The sequence below is a fragment of the Rutilus rutilus genome (assembly GCF_951802725.1).
Source record: "Rutilus rutilus genome assembly, chromosome: 17".
NCBI classification, from domain to species: domain Eukaryota; kingdom Metazoa; phylum Chordata; class Actinopteri; order Cypriniformes; family Leuciscidae; genus Rutilus; species Rutilus rutilus.
In genome coordinates this window covers 14,221,860-14,239,048 of record NC_140230.1, presented here as the reverse complement: position 1 = coordinate 14,239,048, position 17,189 = coordinate 14,221,860, and the positions used below count along the sequence as shown (strand labels likewise).

At 38.0% G+C, this 17,189-nt stretch overlaps 1 protein-coding gene across 1 annotated transcript; it reads right to left on the bottom strand.

The window, feature by feature from the left end:
• Positions 1-5,138: 5,138 nt before the first annotated feature.
• Positions 5,139-16,403, bottom strand: plekha8 (pleckstrin homology domain containing, family A (phosphoinositide binding specific) member 8). Its single transcript, XM_084435293.1, has 13 exons — positions 16,265-16,403; positions 15,760-15,876; positions 14,621-14,776; positions 13,812-13,942; positions 12,715-12,873; positions 12,570-12,610; positions 12,391-12,485; positions 12,005-12,293; positions 10,360-10,445; positions 8,947-9,005; positions 7,673-7,874; positions 7,480-7,541; positions 5,139-6,657 (listed from the first exon to the last, which is right to left on the bottom strand). The coding sequence occupies exons 1-13, from the start codon at positions 16,311-16,313 to the stop codon at positions 6,460-6,462; spliced, it is 1,644 nt and encodes a 547-aa protein (XP_084291419.1). The 5' UTR covers positions 16,314-16,403; the 3' UTR covers positions 5,139-6,459.
• Between the last annotated feature and the right edge of the window lie 786 nt (positions 16,404-17,189).

Here is a 17,189-nt window from a genome sequence, read left to right as displayed (position 1 = left end):
AGAAGATGGCGTCCACAGCACTCAAGGTCTGCGTTTTATACCCTTGCCTCGCTAACTTTCCTGTGTCTCATTCACTCGGATGTATGTCATTGCTTACGTTGCATGAGTGCCCACTACTGGCAGAACCCTTGCAATGTGTTTAAATGGAACGTACTAAGCTCTTGGTAGCTAACAAGTATTATATAGTTAAATGTCAAATGAACTCCAATATCATATGTGTGGGGTGGGGATAAATTAAGTGTGATCTGCTGTGATGTCACAATCATGGGGAATTGTGGTCTATGAACCTGCCTGAAGTGTACATATTGAGTAGACTCGCTCCCTCTGTCAAAATCGAGGGGTCGCGGGTCTGTCCAAATAAACTTCCCTCATCCACTTGAGGAAGTTGAAAGCACTTTAAAATGGCGGCTGGGATTCCCCTGAGGGGAAGTGCTTAGGGAAGTTTGCGAGGGTATGTCTAAAAGTGGAGTTAAACGCAGCACTGCACACTCAGTGTTCGAATTTGCTCACTCACTTTTATTCACTCATTCAGTGGACTAGATTTGTGGAGTAATGTAGGGAAATACTGAATGAGGGTATAGGGGAGATTTTGGATACAGCCCAGTAATCAGACTGTGATTAAATTGGAAAAAAGGCAGCTGCCATATTGTATAATGATGGATTATACTAATGCAGGTTTAGTGGTGTCACGTTTCGGGTGCTGGTGTAGGACGGAGGAAAAGGGCCTCACAGGCAGGAAACAGAGAGGACCCAGCTGTCACCCGAGGCCCAGTGAAAATCCCTGACCTACGGTAGGGAATGGCAAGCATGCAAGGTGCAAGAGAATAGCACGGATGAACAACAAACACATATGAAATAGAAATAAATGGACAGTAATTGTCCAGGAACAAAGTAACAATTTACAAGAATTCTTAAATCTTAGATTAGATGAGTTTTCATCAATATAAAAATCTAATTCTAAAATAGTAATCTAAATTGTATGTACAGATGAGGACTATAAACCTTATAGAGTGCAGTGATGACATATTTTTGTAGGCCAGTTCTGGAAGCATCACCTTGGTTCCCTCAACAAAAACACAATAGGATTTTTCCACTGGCTTTTGAATTATTGCAGAAAATATGCTCTGTGACCAACACAAGTTTATGATTCTTACATATTTTTTGCTGTCAAGCCAAGAAAGGAAAGTATGCTTTTTCCCCAGTCAAAATAATGCAGCTAGTGCTGCAGAACATCACCGAGGAGAAGTACACTCTTGCTGATAGCGCCGAAATGGCCCAACCAGTCGTGGTTTCCGGAGCTGGTGGATCTGTCGATAACTCCTCCGTGGCCGATGCCATTGAGGAGGGACCTCCTGTCTCAGGCAATTGGCAAAGGGCACCATTTGGCACCCCAGACCAGAGCAATGGGACCTGCATGTATGGCGGGTCAGTGCAGAGTTAAACTATCCACCGTTGCTGGCTGATTCACAACGATTGCTAAACACGATAGCGGAGGCAAGAGCCCCTTCAACAAGATGCCTTTACACCTTTAAGTGGAAGGTGTTCGCAAACTGGTGTGCGGGCAGAGATGAGGACCCTCTTAACTGTGACGTGACCGTAATTCTGGCTTTCTTACAGGAGCGGCTGGATGCTGGCAGCTCGCCCTCTACGCTGAAGGGTTATGTGTCTGCTATTGTTGCTTCTCATAACACTTTAGATGGTCGCTCAGTAGGTAAAAACTCCTTAATAACGAGTTTTCTTCGGGCGATTGAATCCTCCTCGCCCACATGTAATGCCAGTATGGGACTTATCATTAGTGCTCAGTGCGCTGCCAAACCCACTCTTAGAGCCAGCTGAGACAAGCGACTTGAGAGTACTCTCGTTCAAAATGGCACTGCTGCTCGCATTTACATGTAGGAAGCAAGTTGGGGAGTTGCAAACTCTCTGTCAACATTGCTTATATGCAGTTTGGACCAAACTATTGTATAGTGAGGCTTACGCCTAGACATGGTTATACACCTAAAGTGCTTTCAACTCCGTTCAGAGCCCAGGTTATAAAGCTGCAAGCAGATTCGCATGTCTGAGCAGCTGTGTGTCTGCTTCGGAGGAGCTAAGAAAAGCCATCCAGTGTCAGAACAGAGACTGTAGCACTGGATATTAATGAAAGCCATTCGCGTGGCTTAAGCGTGTTTCAGCTCAGTCGTATAGGCTGATGTGCCGTGCTATTGCTCGCATTAATTGCAGTGGTAATCAGGGGCTCCAGCTGTAGCTGTCTGCCCTGTTATTGTGCTTGTGAACGTGGCTTGTCCCGCAGATTTATGCTGGACGCTGTGAATATATGTGTAACTCGCTCGTAAGTGCTGGTTTAATGCTGTATGCACCTGTTGCTTTATTATTATTATCACTCTCTGCACTTCATAAGTCCAGCATTGTTTGACTGTGTGTATGACGGTGTTGAAGGCACCGGCGCCGTCTTGGCCCTCTGCCAGCTAGATGTACATATTAATCCTTTCTCCCTCTATCACACATGCACAAGTACACGTAAAATCCATCCTTCTATTCTTGGCCTTTATTATTGAGTCTAGTGATCATCCTTGTTGTAGTGAGAGCTAGATGTCTGGGTGTTTCAACTAGGTCCAGTACCCAACCTAAGTGAGGTGGGGTGCTAGAGCATTGTCGTATTCACCTGCTGCAGCATGTTTAACATATAAACATATAAAATATATATATTTGGGAGATAACACTGTTTTACATGGTGGGAATTTTATACTTTCCTCAAAGCGTAAGCTATTACGCAATGTCGAGAGACTGACTCAAAAGAGAATGTCTCAGTCGAAAGATTCTGAGATAATTTGCGCTCAAACACCATTGGCTATTGCATTGCACGTGAAATAGCGCGATTCAATCAGGCTTAAGCAATTTGGGAGAAAGGAGTTTCCCCAAAGCGTAAGCTATTTCGCAATGTCTTGTTCTCTCCTCTCAGAGAACCATGGTTACGTTGAGTATTACGTTTTGCATTCCACTGCGCTGCACCACCACCGCTGTATTGTCCATTCGAATGAGAACATGATAGTCTCTTCCTTCCGTCTGACCACTCTGCCCATACTGATTTCCTGCTCGTACATACTCATGTTGAGTCAGGGCGTTAAGACATGCGCGTGTTACTACAGTACGCGCTGTCCCTGATTTCTATGCTCTCTGCGGGACGCGGCTCTTTACCAAAACTGCAGTGGCCTTATATGCAGCAGACCCAGGTGGCAAACGGAGGCTGCAGTAGCTATCAGACCCAGTAACCTCTGAAACGTTTTCAGAGGAATGGCTCTCCACTGCACAAAAGACGTCAGAACATTGAGAAAAGTCTGAAATCTCTCTGTTGAAAAAACGCACGATCATCGAACACGAGTCTAAAATCCTAAGAATGTGATGGACTGACAGGGCTGGAGCGTGCTCTTCAGCATGTTCACCGGCAGGCCTAAGCATGTTAAATGGGCTGTGTGAGTGATGATGAGTCATCGAGTTAAGAATCCGCATCCCACTGAGTCTCAGGGGGGAAAGAGCTGCATTCATACTTTCTTGAACATGCAACATTTTCGACTGTTTTTGCGCCAACTTGTCTGGAAAACGACCCTACGGCGTCACCAAAGGGGCCTTGAGTTTTTTTTTTGTCTGAGTCACACATTTCTGTGAGCATGAGACACAAATGCCGCAGCAACACTACCAGGCTGGCCAGGCTGCGCCCGACTCCTTGGGTGACCTTTTTCGCTGAACACAGGGCGAGATCCGCTGCCGTGCGCAGTTTGCGAAATGACTCCGGGCCTTCCTCATCCAGGACTTCAGGAGTCTAGTCTGAAACACCTGCAGGACGGCCATTGTATGAAAGGCGGATGCTGAATGTCCAGCAAAAACGTATACCTTCTCTGCGATATGGGCTGTAGTCCTACATGGCTTAGAAGGCAGCGAAGTTGACTTCCATCAGTGGGACGGACACAGGTGCGCCGCGATGGCCTCTTCAACAGGAGGCAACTGGGCATAACCACGTTTGTCTACCCCCTCCACCACAGAGAGGAGGTGAGTTCCTTGGGCATGGGCTTGAGCTGATTGAGGGGGGTGCCATGACCGCATGAGCTAATCGTGGAGCTTAGGGAAGAAGAGAGCTGGTCTCTGCGGGTCGTCCAACTGATGGCCTGCATTGAGGTAAGACCTGTCCATCCACTTCTTTACTGGCTGCTCTGGGACTGACCACTCCAGGCCCATATGGCCAAATCACTTTTCAGTTTTCAGATCGAAGAAGAAAAATTCTGAGACAATTCTGAGAACCCTAGAAATAGATTGAGCAATGTTGCATAGGTAAAGTGTTTCCAATGTATGTAACGCAACATAGCTCCTCTCAGAACTGTCATGATGCTCATATAATAAATACTATATTCGTTTATAGTACATGTAGTCACAGATTAGTAGACAACTAAAACAACTGCTTCAGGTTATTTGATATTTTGATTTAAAGAAAAAAGTGTGTATATATATATATATATATATATATATATATATATATATATATATATATTTATTTATTTATTTATTTATAAACGTTCTCCCTCTATCACACATGCACAAGTGCACGTAAAAACCATCCTTCTATTCTTGGCACTTATTATTGAGTCTAGTGATCATCCTTGTTGTGGTGAGAGTATCCTGGCAACCACATCCAGATATTGAAGGATTGAGTGTCATAACGACGATGTAACATTACTTGTGTCTAAAACTGTCGCCTCGTGTCTAAAACGGTCATCTCATGACTTTGAAATATTTACAAAATTGCTCTATGTTGCTAAGAATTTGGCATATTTTTGAATTAAAAGATTAAAAACACTGCAGTCCATTCAGTATAAATGACCATTTAAAAATACAATTAGAAAATACATATAAAAAGGCATACAGACATATTTTAATACTAGTGAATGACAACATGGATACTGTGTGCTATTGCTGGGAGAAGTAAAAGCAAACATTTTCCTAAATGCTGTAATGTCAAAGATCTGCTTTTCAACTGAAGTTGTATTGATTTAATAAAGATTCAAATGGTTAGTTCAGCCAAAATTGAAAATTCCATCATCATTTACTTGCCCTCATGTCTGGAAAAAAAAAAAAAAAAAAAAAAAATCAAAGTGTGACTAACCCATTTTTATATTCTCAGTACTTTTTGGTTACCAGAATTCTTCAAAATATCTTTTGTGTTCTGTAAAAGAAAGTCATACATGTTTGAAACATGACATCATTTTCATTTTTGGGTGAACTTTCCCATAAAAGATTCTGGTAAATGACACATCGGATAAATTGTGACAGTTCAACCAAAACTGGAATTGAAAAGGAATGCAGAAAAAGAGGACAATGTTAGGAATGCATATTTACAAAGACAATGATTTGTGGGATTTTAGTTTAAAACTGTGTGGAATGCAATTAGAATAAAATATAAACCTAGAACATTCATCCTCATTATGTGCTAATCATTTAGTAATATAAATCTGAAATATAAAAAACAAAACCCATGTAATGCAACATGCGCAAATTAGTATTACTGCATTCATATGATTTGAGAGCGAGCAAAGTGTGATTCTTACTATAAAATCAACAGTTCGAATTTATATTCTTATAAATAAGTTGATAAATAAAGTCACTGAGGAAATATCACAAATCTTTCCTTTTGTAAATGAAGATCCAAGATCATTACAGCTACATTTTTTCAGGAATTTCTCCACTAAACCAAGAAAAAGTAACACCTTTGGTCCCTAACACCAAGTAGATCCTACAAGTCCTGAATTTGGACAATTGTGAATGTTTAAAGACTGTCACTGCAAAAAATATCTGTATACTTAATGGTTTCATGATGCATGTTCTGAATCCCCAAACGTCTCTGAATAATTTTGTGCTAGTCTAAAATGAATGAGATGTGAGTATCTGAACAAAAGTAATGCAATATTTCAAGTGAGGAGAAAAGCACAAGTGCATTTTTGCACTTTTACTGTGAATGAGGATACTGCGACTAAAATCTTCACTTCCAGGTAAACAATATGGTATATTACCTTCTTCACCATATCTGCAGTTTGCACTCTGATGCCCAAATGTGTATGTAAAAACATACAACCAATGTCAACAAAACACTTGATCACACCACTGAAGGTTGCTAAAAATACAGCTGTTCCCTGAAAACACTTGGAATCACACCCTGCCCCCCCTTTTGATGCAGCTGTTTCAACTTTGCAGGGATGACTGTTACTGGAGTTTGCAGATGCCACATTAACCAACACACTCTTACTGGTCAGTCTTTGCAAGCCCTGCCCTCACAGAAACATCTCTGTCTTCTTCAACACCAACTCAGGGTTCGGTTACCACAGCGGGTGAAAGAAATACAACTCCACCACTGAAACCGATCAGCTCCTTCAGAAGCAAGCGGTGTTCGCTGTGCGGGTGCGTTTGTGTTAGTCACACGATTTCGTCTGATTCCAAGCCGTACTCCTCATAGAGAGAATCCAGGATGGACAGCTGCTTCCCCATAGCTGGAAGGTAGAAGTCCAGGTCTCGGTGCATGCCGGTCTTGAAACCCTCCTTCAGCTCATCGCCTTCATGAGAAACCAGAGCAGCCATGAAGCCCTCATAGGACGGGGCGGCCCGTAGAGCTAGCTAACATACACAAACACAAAAACAGAGTCAGAAAGGACTAAGGGGATTTGAATGCATGTTGTCATGATTTTTCACAACTGAATATTATTTTTTTCAATGGAACACAAAAGGACAATTTTAAAGTCTTTATTCTCTATTGTGATGTATATCCAAGTTAAACGTCGGGACTTGATTTTGTCCATCGGGAATTGATTGGATGGTTGTGGTTTGCTATTGCTGTGATTTCATGCGAGTGACGGGGGAAGTTATTTTGATCAAAGAGTACGAGGGCACATGTACTATGTGAACATAATAAATACTGCAACATTAAATAAAAATGGTCAATTTTGTTTTCATGGTGATATATACTGTGTGTGTATATATATATATATATATATATATATATATATATACACTGTGTATATATATAGAGATATATACTGTGTATACAATATTGGTGCTGTCAAATCAAAGTTTGTGTGTATATATATATATAAGTTGTGGGATCGGATACTTCAACATCAACTTTTTTTTAAGTTAAAATGAGGGAACAAACTCTTAATTCGTGACCATGATATCTTGCCACTATCAAACCACACCCACAACCCCCCCAGACCCTCGTCGTGCAGGGCTCCGTACATAAATTGATTATTAATATTTTTATTTGTTTGGACATACTTTAAACAACTTTACATTTTTTATTTGGATTTAATTTAGTTCTTTTTGAAGCTTGACAGCCCCTGGTTGTTATTAATATTTTATCGTGAGAGCTGCCTAACGATTCTTCAAAACAAAAAGTGTTCGACACTAGGGCAAATACATTCCACTTAGCACACTACTTACTGCAAAGACTCCTCGAATAACCCATCCGTGATATTGCCGTAATGTTTTTCCATATGCTTTATCTGAAAAAACCCCCAAAAAAACCATTTCAACAGGAGACATTACAAAGCACTGATATCAACGTAGGTGAAGGACACTTGTTTGGACATTTTGAACCATGTATCACAGTTTTACACTTGATCATGTGACTTACTAAGAGCTCCCTGGACATCCTTCATCCCTGTATTGATTTCAGAAAGGAATTCTTTGAGGAACTTGAGTCCACGTTTAAGCCATAGCAGCGCTTCTGTGGCCGAGTTCCGCACCTGTGACACCTCCGTCTCCACCTCGTGCAGCACGATGCTCTGCAGGGTGGGGAAACTCTCAGGGTCGGACACCACCTTCTGCTGGATCTTCTGATGGAGCAAATAAGGAGGATCAACTCAGATCAAGTTATGATGCCCTCTAGTGGTTATGGACAATTATACTAAATGTGACCCTATATATATGAAGAGAAGTGGGTTAGGGTTAGGGTTAGGTTAGGGTTAATTTTTATCAAGCACGTATATTTAAGTTCAGTAATTTCACTTAAATGACAATTAATAGGTAATTTCCATTGTCATTTAAGTGAAATTATTGAACTTAAATATACGAGCTTGATAAAAATTCAGATGGCACTTAGAGGCTTTTGCATCTGAACTCTTCATATATATATATATATATATATATATATGCATGCTGGGGAGCGGAGCGATTAATCGCATCCAAAATAAAAGTTTGTGTTTTCATAATATATGTGTGTATACTGTGTATAATTATTTTGTATATATAAATACACACATATGCACATATATATTTAAGAAATATTTGCATGTATATACTGTATATATATCTATACATCATTTATATTATATATACAAATTGTTTTTAAATATATAAATGCATATACACACACACATGTATATTATGTAAACACAAACTTTTATTTTGGATGTGATTAATTGCTGCCCAGCATATATTATATATATATATATATATATATATATATATATATATATATATATATATGTATATATATATATATATATATGTGTGTGTGTGTGTGTGTGTGTGTGTGTGTGTGTCTATATTTATTTATTTATACACAGACACGCACGCACACACTATATACATTTAAATAAATATAATAATATATATACACACGTATATTATATAAACATAAACTTTTATTTTAGAATCGATAAATCGATTTGACAGCACTAATATATATGAAGAGTTCAGATGCAAAAGCCTCTAAGTGCCATCTGAAATTTTCTTCTAGAATGATCATTTTTATCAAGCTCATATATTTAATATATTACAGTTAATCTATAATCCATAAACCCACTGCTCATGTAATTCAAAATATGCCACGTATTATTTACATTTCTTGCTTTTTTAAAACAAAAAAGGATGCATTGAGTTTCATTGTTTACATGTTACACTTACCTTAATGTTTCCCACAAAATCTAGTTTAACTGGAGCAAAGACAGTTGGTCCAAGTTTGTCTGAGGGGAGAAAGCCTTTGTAAGTACTTTGTTGGTTTAAATTATTTTCTGCCTAAACATACACTCAAAAGTTTGGGGTCAGTAAGAATTTTTTTTTTTTTTTAAAGAAATTAATACATTTATTCACCAAGGATGGATTCATTGATTAAAAGTGACAGTAACAACTTACAAAAAAAATTCAATTTCAAATAAATGCAAAATAAAAATTCTATTTATCAAAGAATCCTGAAACCGCATCAGTTTTCACAAAAACATTATGCTGCAAAACTGTTTTCAATACTGATATGTGACCCTGAACCACATGGGCCAATTTTATGAAATTGAGATGTATACATCATATGAAAGCTGGGTAAATAAGCTTTCAACTGATGTATGGGTTGTTAGGATAGGACAATATTTGCAACAATTAGAAGATCTGGAATCTGAGGGTGCAAAAAAATCAAAATATTGAGAAAATCGCCTTTAAAGTTGTCCATTTATGTTCGCGATTGTGCTGCATTCACTCACAAAAATAAATGTTTTATATATTTACAGTAGGAAATTTACAAAATATCTTCATGGAACATGATCTTTACTTAATAGCCTAATGATTTTTGGCATAAAAGAAAAATCGATCATTTTGACCCATACAATATACCTGTGCTACTTCTGGCTGGTTTTGTGATCCAGGGTCACATATATATATATATAGGTAGGTCACAGTATTTTATTAATCTGTGAAGATACTATATAAATGTTTGTGGGAAATAAAAATGCATGCCAGTTCATGTTCTTTCTGAACAGATTCATTCCTGATGCGTAAGTTAAAGCTGCCACCACCACCCACAGAGAAACCAGCAATCCTAACCTAATCGCTTTCAGAAGCATCATGCTCATTCAAACTATAGAAAAAAAAAGTGAGGTTAAAAACTGCTAAATAAACTGGTTCCCCCTCAACAAAAAAACAAAAAAAATCATTACCACTGTATGTTCTTAAGAAGAAAGTGCTGTACAAAAGCTTTCATAAGTGATTGCTGCTACAGTTGGACTTTATTTTCTTCTTGTTCTGGGATCCTGTAGATACTCACCGAACTGTCCCAGTATAAAGACATATCAAAGCATGCATGACTATGCCTGAGGGAGAATGAGGGATTAACTGTGCAGACTAATATGAGATGCAGAAAAATTAATCAAGGGCACATGGCGAGCCGACACATGCGTGTCAGAAATCAATGTTCCCACGAGCCTTTTACAACCTTTAATATGCACAACACTAATGAGAGCAAAGACTGAGATAGCCGACAGAACTGACAGAAGGAAAAAGACAAAGCAAAGAAAGGGTGGAAAATGGAGAGTGAAAGATAGAGTGTCCTACCTAAAACTGGTACTATAGCATAGCAAGAATCCAAAAAGGCCTGTGTGGGAATACCACTGTTGTCCTCCAGTATTATATCACTAAATCTACAAGAAAAAAACCACAGACATTCACACAAGGACAATACATGTGAATTAGTGCACACATCAACAGAGAGCACATTTATTTGATCAAATAAAACACCAAATACAAAAGCAGGCATAGCCAAAGCAGAAGAAAACCGGTTTGGAGCATGCATTCCTTAATTGAGAACGGCACACATTAAATACATGTTTAGTAAATGAAAAATTGTACAGTCTTCACACAGTGGTATAATACTGAAAAGGTTTTATATCTAAATACCAACCCATTGCTTTGATAACATTACTGGTTCAATTCAATTTAGTTTCAGCCCAATGAAGGTTGTTGGAACAGATCAGTGCTGTAGTTATATGATGACCTCATCATTACATAAAGAAGATGAAAGAATTATGTATAGCAAAAGAATCTACAAACCCTCATCACAGGCCGGGTCTCGTTTTGAGTGATCAAAAGAAAACATACCATGATAAACATTTAATCATGGACCATTTGTCTTTCAAATCTTTGCATATTGAAACCATTATATATGAAACTGTGAGACAATTAGATCATTGTTTTGGAACTTTCCACAAACAGGGTACAAATTACAGTCTTAAAACTTTTTCTTTTCCAGCAAGGAAGATGCTTGTCTGTTAAATTCCGAAAGTCATTCTAAATATTATACGAGTTGTTTTAACCCTGTTACCAAAATTTCATAATTGCCTGATTTTAAAATACCTATTTTAAACTTCATAAATATATATTTTTTCAGATAAAGTTATACAAAACCACAATACAAGAAGTAACAGACAATATACAAATGCGTTAATAAACTTTCATATATTTAGAAGGTAATTAGTTATCAAACTTGTGCTAGCTTATTAAATTGTATGCGTTTTATTTTTATAGTAAATAAAAATTGCATTAAGACATTAACAATAAACAATTACAGGAATTATTTAACAGAAATAATACAACTTCACTATATTTAATACTGGCATTTTGAGTGTTTCCGCATTACATTGCAGCTGTCAAAATTCGTTTTGTTGTTCTGACATGGCGAAAAAAATGGGATTTGTACCTCTATTGCAGTAAAACAAAATATGGGAGACCAAAGTGTACCCTATTTGTGGGAAGTGCCTTTTTTAAACCATAATCTAATCAGACTAGACTCTACAAATTATCTCATAGACTATTAGTGCATTGTTTTTGTTTGTTTTTATGAACTGTCGGATATGTCCAATGTCGGTTATTTCACAGCATTCACAAAACAGATTCTTAACTTGCACTTAACCTGGACATTCCTTATTATGAAGCAGACATGATTGATAACGTCACTTTATCGCATTGCACCTGGTTCCTTAGAACACAATGTTACTATATGGAGATTTCTAGTCCCTCAATCTAGATTTTCACTGAAATGCTGACTCTGCATATCGCACATTTCTGTAAAACAAAATTCTAAGAGAAGTGTTAGCTATAACTTTACATTATCAAAGGAAAACTGGATTCTGAATTGTGTAAATGTGTGCAGTGCATTCATCTCGTTTCTTCAGAGGATCACAGCAACGGAGGCGCCTCATACCTGTGGCTCATGGTACTGAAGAATGTGTCCACCTTATCTTCCTCTTCCTGTGCGTTCTCAGACTGAGGCTTGTTCACTTCCAGGTCAGCCTGGATTTCTTCAGTGACCATTTCTTCTTTGTTCTGTGTGGGGCTATGGGAGACTTCCAGTTGTTTTTCTTGAGCACGGTCTGCTTCTTCTGGTGGTTTGTCCTTCTTCTCTCCTACAGGTTCTTCAGGGTCATGTGTGCTTGATGAAGAGCCATTATGAGGCTCCATGGGCTCCGCTTGGTCCTCCATTAAACCACTTCCTAAACCAAACAAGACAGACAAGATAGGAAATGAGAGTTGAGGCAAGTCAAAATGTAGCACCAGTTCTGAATCCGACTGGCTTGATGCTTGGCAAACCTGTAGGTATGCTTTCTTGAGGAGATGGAGGTGGTTCATTTTCTGGTCCACTCTCATGTGCTGATGTTCCTGAGGTGTTTATTAAGTCCCTTTGTCTGCACAACACACATTTTCAACATTTTAGAGACAAACAAAAGCACACCCGACCCACAAGAGTCCATTAACATTACTGAACTCACGTTTCTCCTTGGTGCTGATTTTTTGGATCAGTAGTTTTGATCTATGGAAATAAGAAATATTTTAGGTTCTGACAAACTGAATTAGAATTACAACAGCACAAACGTTTGAATTTTCCAGTTGGTGATTACGGTGTATTTAATATACCTTCAGAGGTTTGATGGTAGCCACAGGAGGAGAGCCTGGAGGGGTTTGACTCAGAAGTTCTGGATTGAAGGTTCGGCTAGCAATCTGCATACACTCCTCCAGGGTCTTCAAGAAGGTGGTGCATGTGGACTTCACTAGATTTCCTGTCTCATCCCCTACCTGAGGCCAACACATACCAAAACTGAATTTCCAGAGCCACTTGACCAGTCTGAACAGAACAGGGCAGCTTTTTGACCCTTGGTTTTGTGATAAAGACAAAGCACACACATTTAGTTCACACTTGGCAGGTTTGGTTTGATTAAAACGAATTTTATTTTAATTTTATTACTCTGTTAGAGCGGTTCATTTGAATAAGTGTGAAGGCTGCCATCAGAACCCTGGTGCCCTGCGCACCCAAACAAGTGGACCGCGAACGCTAAAAAGATGGGTCTCTGTCCACTTCCAAACAAACTCTGGTGCGGTTCGAATGAAATATGAATGCAACACGGACAAAAGACATGAAAACGAACCAAAAGCAGGACATGCAATCCTCAAGCATTCCTGTTTTTTCTCATCATAGTCTTGATTTTGCTCATCACAGATGGGTACAGGCATCTCCTCGCAGCAGAATTTCGTTTGTGTGTGTGACGGAGGGATTCCTGCCGCTGTTTTGAGTCCTTTACACATTTGATAAGCTCTTCACGAGTTCTCAGCTCCATTATATACCACATCATATGTACACACGTACAGCGAGCGCATTTAACCCAGCACACAATGTTCGATAAATTCCGTCGCAAAATATACATAAAAGCTGGGGTTTTTTGTTTTGTGTCTTTAGGTTCAGTGTTAAAAATGACTAACCGAACCAGGACTAAATGTATAATTTTCTTTTTTGGTCCAGACCAAAAGAACTAAGAGAACCGAACTACAAGTGTGAACACAACCTTAGAATGATAAGGTATGAAAAGATAAACTTATAACCCTGCATTATTGATGTTTGACGAGCTTGTAAATTGTTCATTGGTATACATGTTTCCTCAGTTATGTCCTTGAAGTATGCACAGTAAAGCAGAAGGCAGTCGAGGTCGACACTGAAAATCAACACAACACTCCCTTACCTCCTCAGAATCAGCTGTCATCTCCGCTAGAGGACTTTCTTGTATTTTGTTCACTTGCTGAAGGAGAAGGTCACAGTAAAGCCTTAGCTCAGACATTTTTGTTTTCAGAGCCTCTGAGCTTTCCTGGAGTTCTAAGAAAATAGAAGAGACTAGTGTTGACACTTGCTTACTTCCTAGACAGTTCTTTGAAGAATTGCAAAATGAGGAACCATCATGATCTGAGTTGTGTAATTTAATTAAAATCCCATAAAATGGGTTTTACTTCCTGTATTGACACATTGTCTGTCGAAACAGGAAGTTGGTGACAGGACACAAAATATTTTTTGGTATAATTTTTTTCCTGGAAGTGTGGGGTGGTGTGGCGCAATGGATAAGACACATGCCTTTGGTGTGAGAGACCCAGGTTCGAATCCACTGTGAGACACCAATGTGTCCCTGAGCAAGACACTTAACCCCTAGTTGCTCCAGAGGCGTGCGACCTCTGACATATATAGCAATTGTAAGTCGCTTTGGATAAAAGCGTCAGCTAAATGAATAAATGTAAATGTAAATGTAAATGTAAATGTAAGTGTAAGACTATAAATATTCAGTGTGTATAACTCCTTATAAGGTCATTTTGTCATATTGTAGGAGCTAAAAATCCATAGACACGGACTAAAAACCACAACACAATATGTAAACTACCCTACACAATACTGTTTAAATTACTTTATCATATTTCACTGTCATATTAACACGAAAAGAAAAGCCAGATGATCTACAGAGAATATCTTGTCTACTTCAGCAGAAATGCAACACTCACGACTCACCCTTCTCTCTCTTGGTTCGGTTGTCTGTAAGACAGGCTTTTGCAGTCCCTAACGCCACAAGCCATTTCTGCCTCTCTGCTGCATTGATTGCCCTGAGATAAAAGTACTGTTCTCCTGGAATGATCAGATCAACCCTTGTGAAATCCGATGGGTGAACTACAATGGGCAGAGGGAGGACAAAGAAGATGGATTAGCAAAGTATACCTTCTGTAAGATCATTCACAATAGTTGTAATACAGTACTTGGGTGTTTCTTCAACTACGGACATTTTGGGGCCTGTGGACTGTCACAAATAATGTCTCTTCACACACTCTTACTAGTTTGTTTCATTAGTCTAATATGTTCAACAGTGAACACACATTAATCACAAACTTTTCCCCCTTGTTTTATTAAGAAAAGCAATAATGATTTCAACCACAGTGTCATTTACACCACATCTCAAATGAAGTATTACGTTTAATAGCATTCTATGGTGGAAATGATGGCAGTGGATTTATTTTTTATTTATTTTTTTGACATTTTTTGAATAAAATAGCTGACACATATCTAACATCATATCTAGCATTTCATGTAGGCTATCCTAAATACAATTACATAATATGTTCACCCTTTTTGATGAAATTACAGGTTAGAAATGAGGTACAATAAAAATAACTCACTTTTTTTTTCTGATGTCTCATATTGTCTCATATTTTATCTCAAGCTCTTTACTGATTTACTAAGGAAAAATTGTTTGATGTAGCAGTGGCAATAATAATACAGCATTTTCACACAATAAATATCAAAATAAGTTGTGTTTACTTTACAGTTATAACCATGTAATAATTCATACTTTTACAATGATTTCTTTTTATAGCTGAGTTTGGTAGTCTGGGTCTTAGAAAAGAGTAAAATCATAAAATCATAATTTGAAAAGTAGAAAAAAAATTCTGATGACATGATATATATATATAAAGTTTCCAATACAGTAATGTGAAATTCAAAAATAACAGCTGAAATCTGTTTGAATGAAAACCACATGAAAGTTCCAGGACATTGTGTAAGCGTATTATGACATCCTGAAGCATATGAAGAATGGATGCTTGTGATGTAACCATTATTAGGTTTCCTGCTCAGGTTAGGCATAAACTTTCCCTTACCCTGTATTTCACACACAGATATTTTGATGCTGCCCTTGCATCCTTTCCATGCATCTTCTTGAGAGTCATAGTAGGAAAGAGTGCCTCCTTCAAGAACAAACCAACGGGGCTGCCAACCTTCAAAAGACACAAAGGAGCCATACTGACATTTTGTAGCTGACGCATGTAACAATGTATCTGGATGACGTTTAAGATACATGAACATAATGGCTTGACTTGTTTTTCCAGTCAAGAGGCTTTTAACAACCCATTGTCAAAAATGAATAAAACACATTCCAATACATAATATTAGGAACTTTTCTGCGAATGTTTTTTTTTTTTTAGCAGATTAAATGTATGTGGTTGAGTTGGTCACTGCTTTGGATAAAGTATCGACACAGAGAGTTAAAGAGGATGATGGCTTAACTTCATTTATTCACTACTAAAGCTAGCAAACAGGCTAATTGCTTTACAGACTTTCCTTATTTATATAACACATAACTTTTAACTGACGCAGCATACATACCACTAATATAGTTGGTCCATTTATAGAGAACTCCCTCCATGGTAGACATTCTCTTGACAATTCATTACTTAGTCGTGGCAAGACTGAGCCCAACACAGCCGCTTTGAGAAACTCGAGATAATTCTTACCTACGACAATTGTACGTAAAATACGCAAAGTTACTGTTGGGAGTTGAGAGTACGCAAATGGTTTTCGTAAATGCTTCGAGAGTACAAATCCATGTGATCATAGAAGGATCGGCCCACGCGCCTGACGTCTGTGGGATTTTCTCTTAGCGCATCTCTGATTGGATACACTACGAGCATGTGGGCGTTGTTGTACTGGGGCTATGTGTTTGACGTCCAATGAAAATTGAATATTGGTTGTTAAAGCGTGTCTTCAAAAGAATCTGACCAATAATAATACAGGGTTGTATTTTAGGGTGGTAACGTTTACATTGGGATCTGGGAGTGTGATCTGAAGTCCGTCTCATTTCTTCGAGTCGGTTCTTTTGAACAGGTCGTTTTAAAAGATCATACTTGACGAGTCTTTTACGCCATTGCCTTATGACATCTTTAACGTGGCATATTACATTCTCATTCTAATATACTGATTTATTATCAATAACATTTAAAAAAGAACAGCATTTATTCAGTCAAAATAGAAATCTTTTCTAACAATATAAATCTTTACTATCACTTAAAAAAAAAAATCAATTTAACACATCATTGCTGAATAAAATTATTATTTTATTTTAAAAAAGAAAGACAAAAATTACTGACCCCCAAACTGTTGAATGACAGTGTATATTGTTACAATTTTTATTTTATTTTAAATAAAGGCTAAAAAAAAAAGTAGGCATATCACAGGTTATAAAATATATATTAAGCAGCACAAAAGTTTTTTAACATTTTATAATAAATCCGCATATTAGAATGATTTCTGA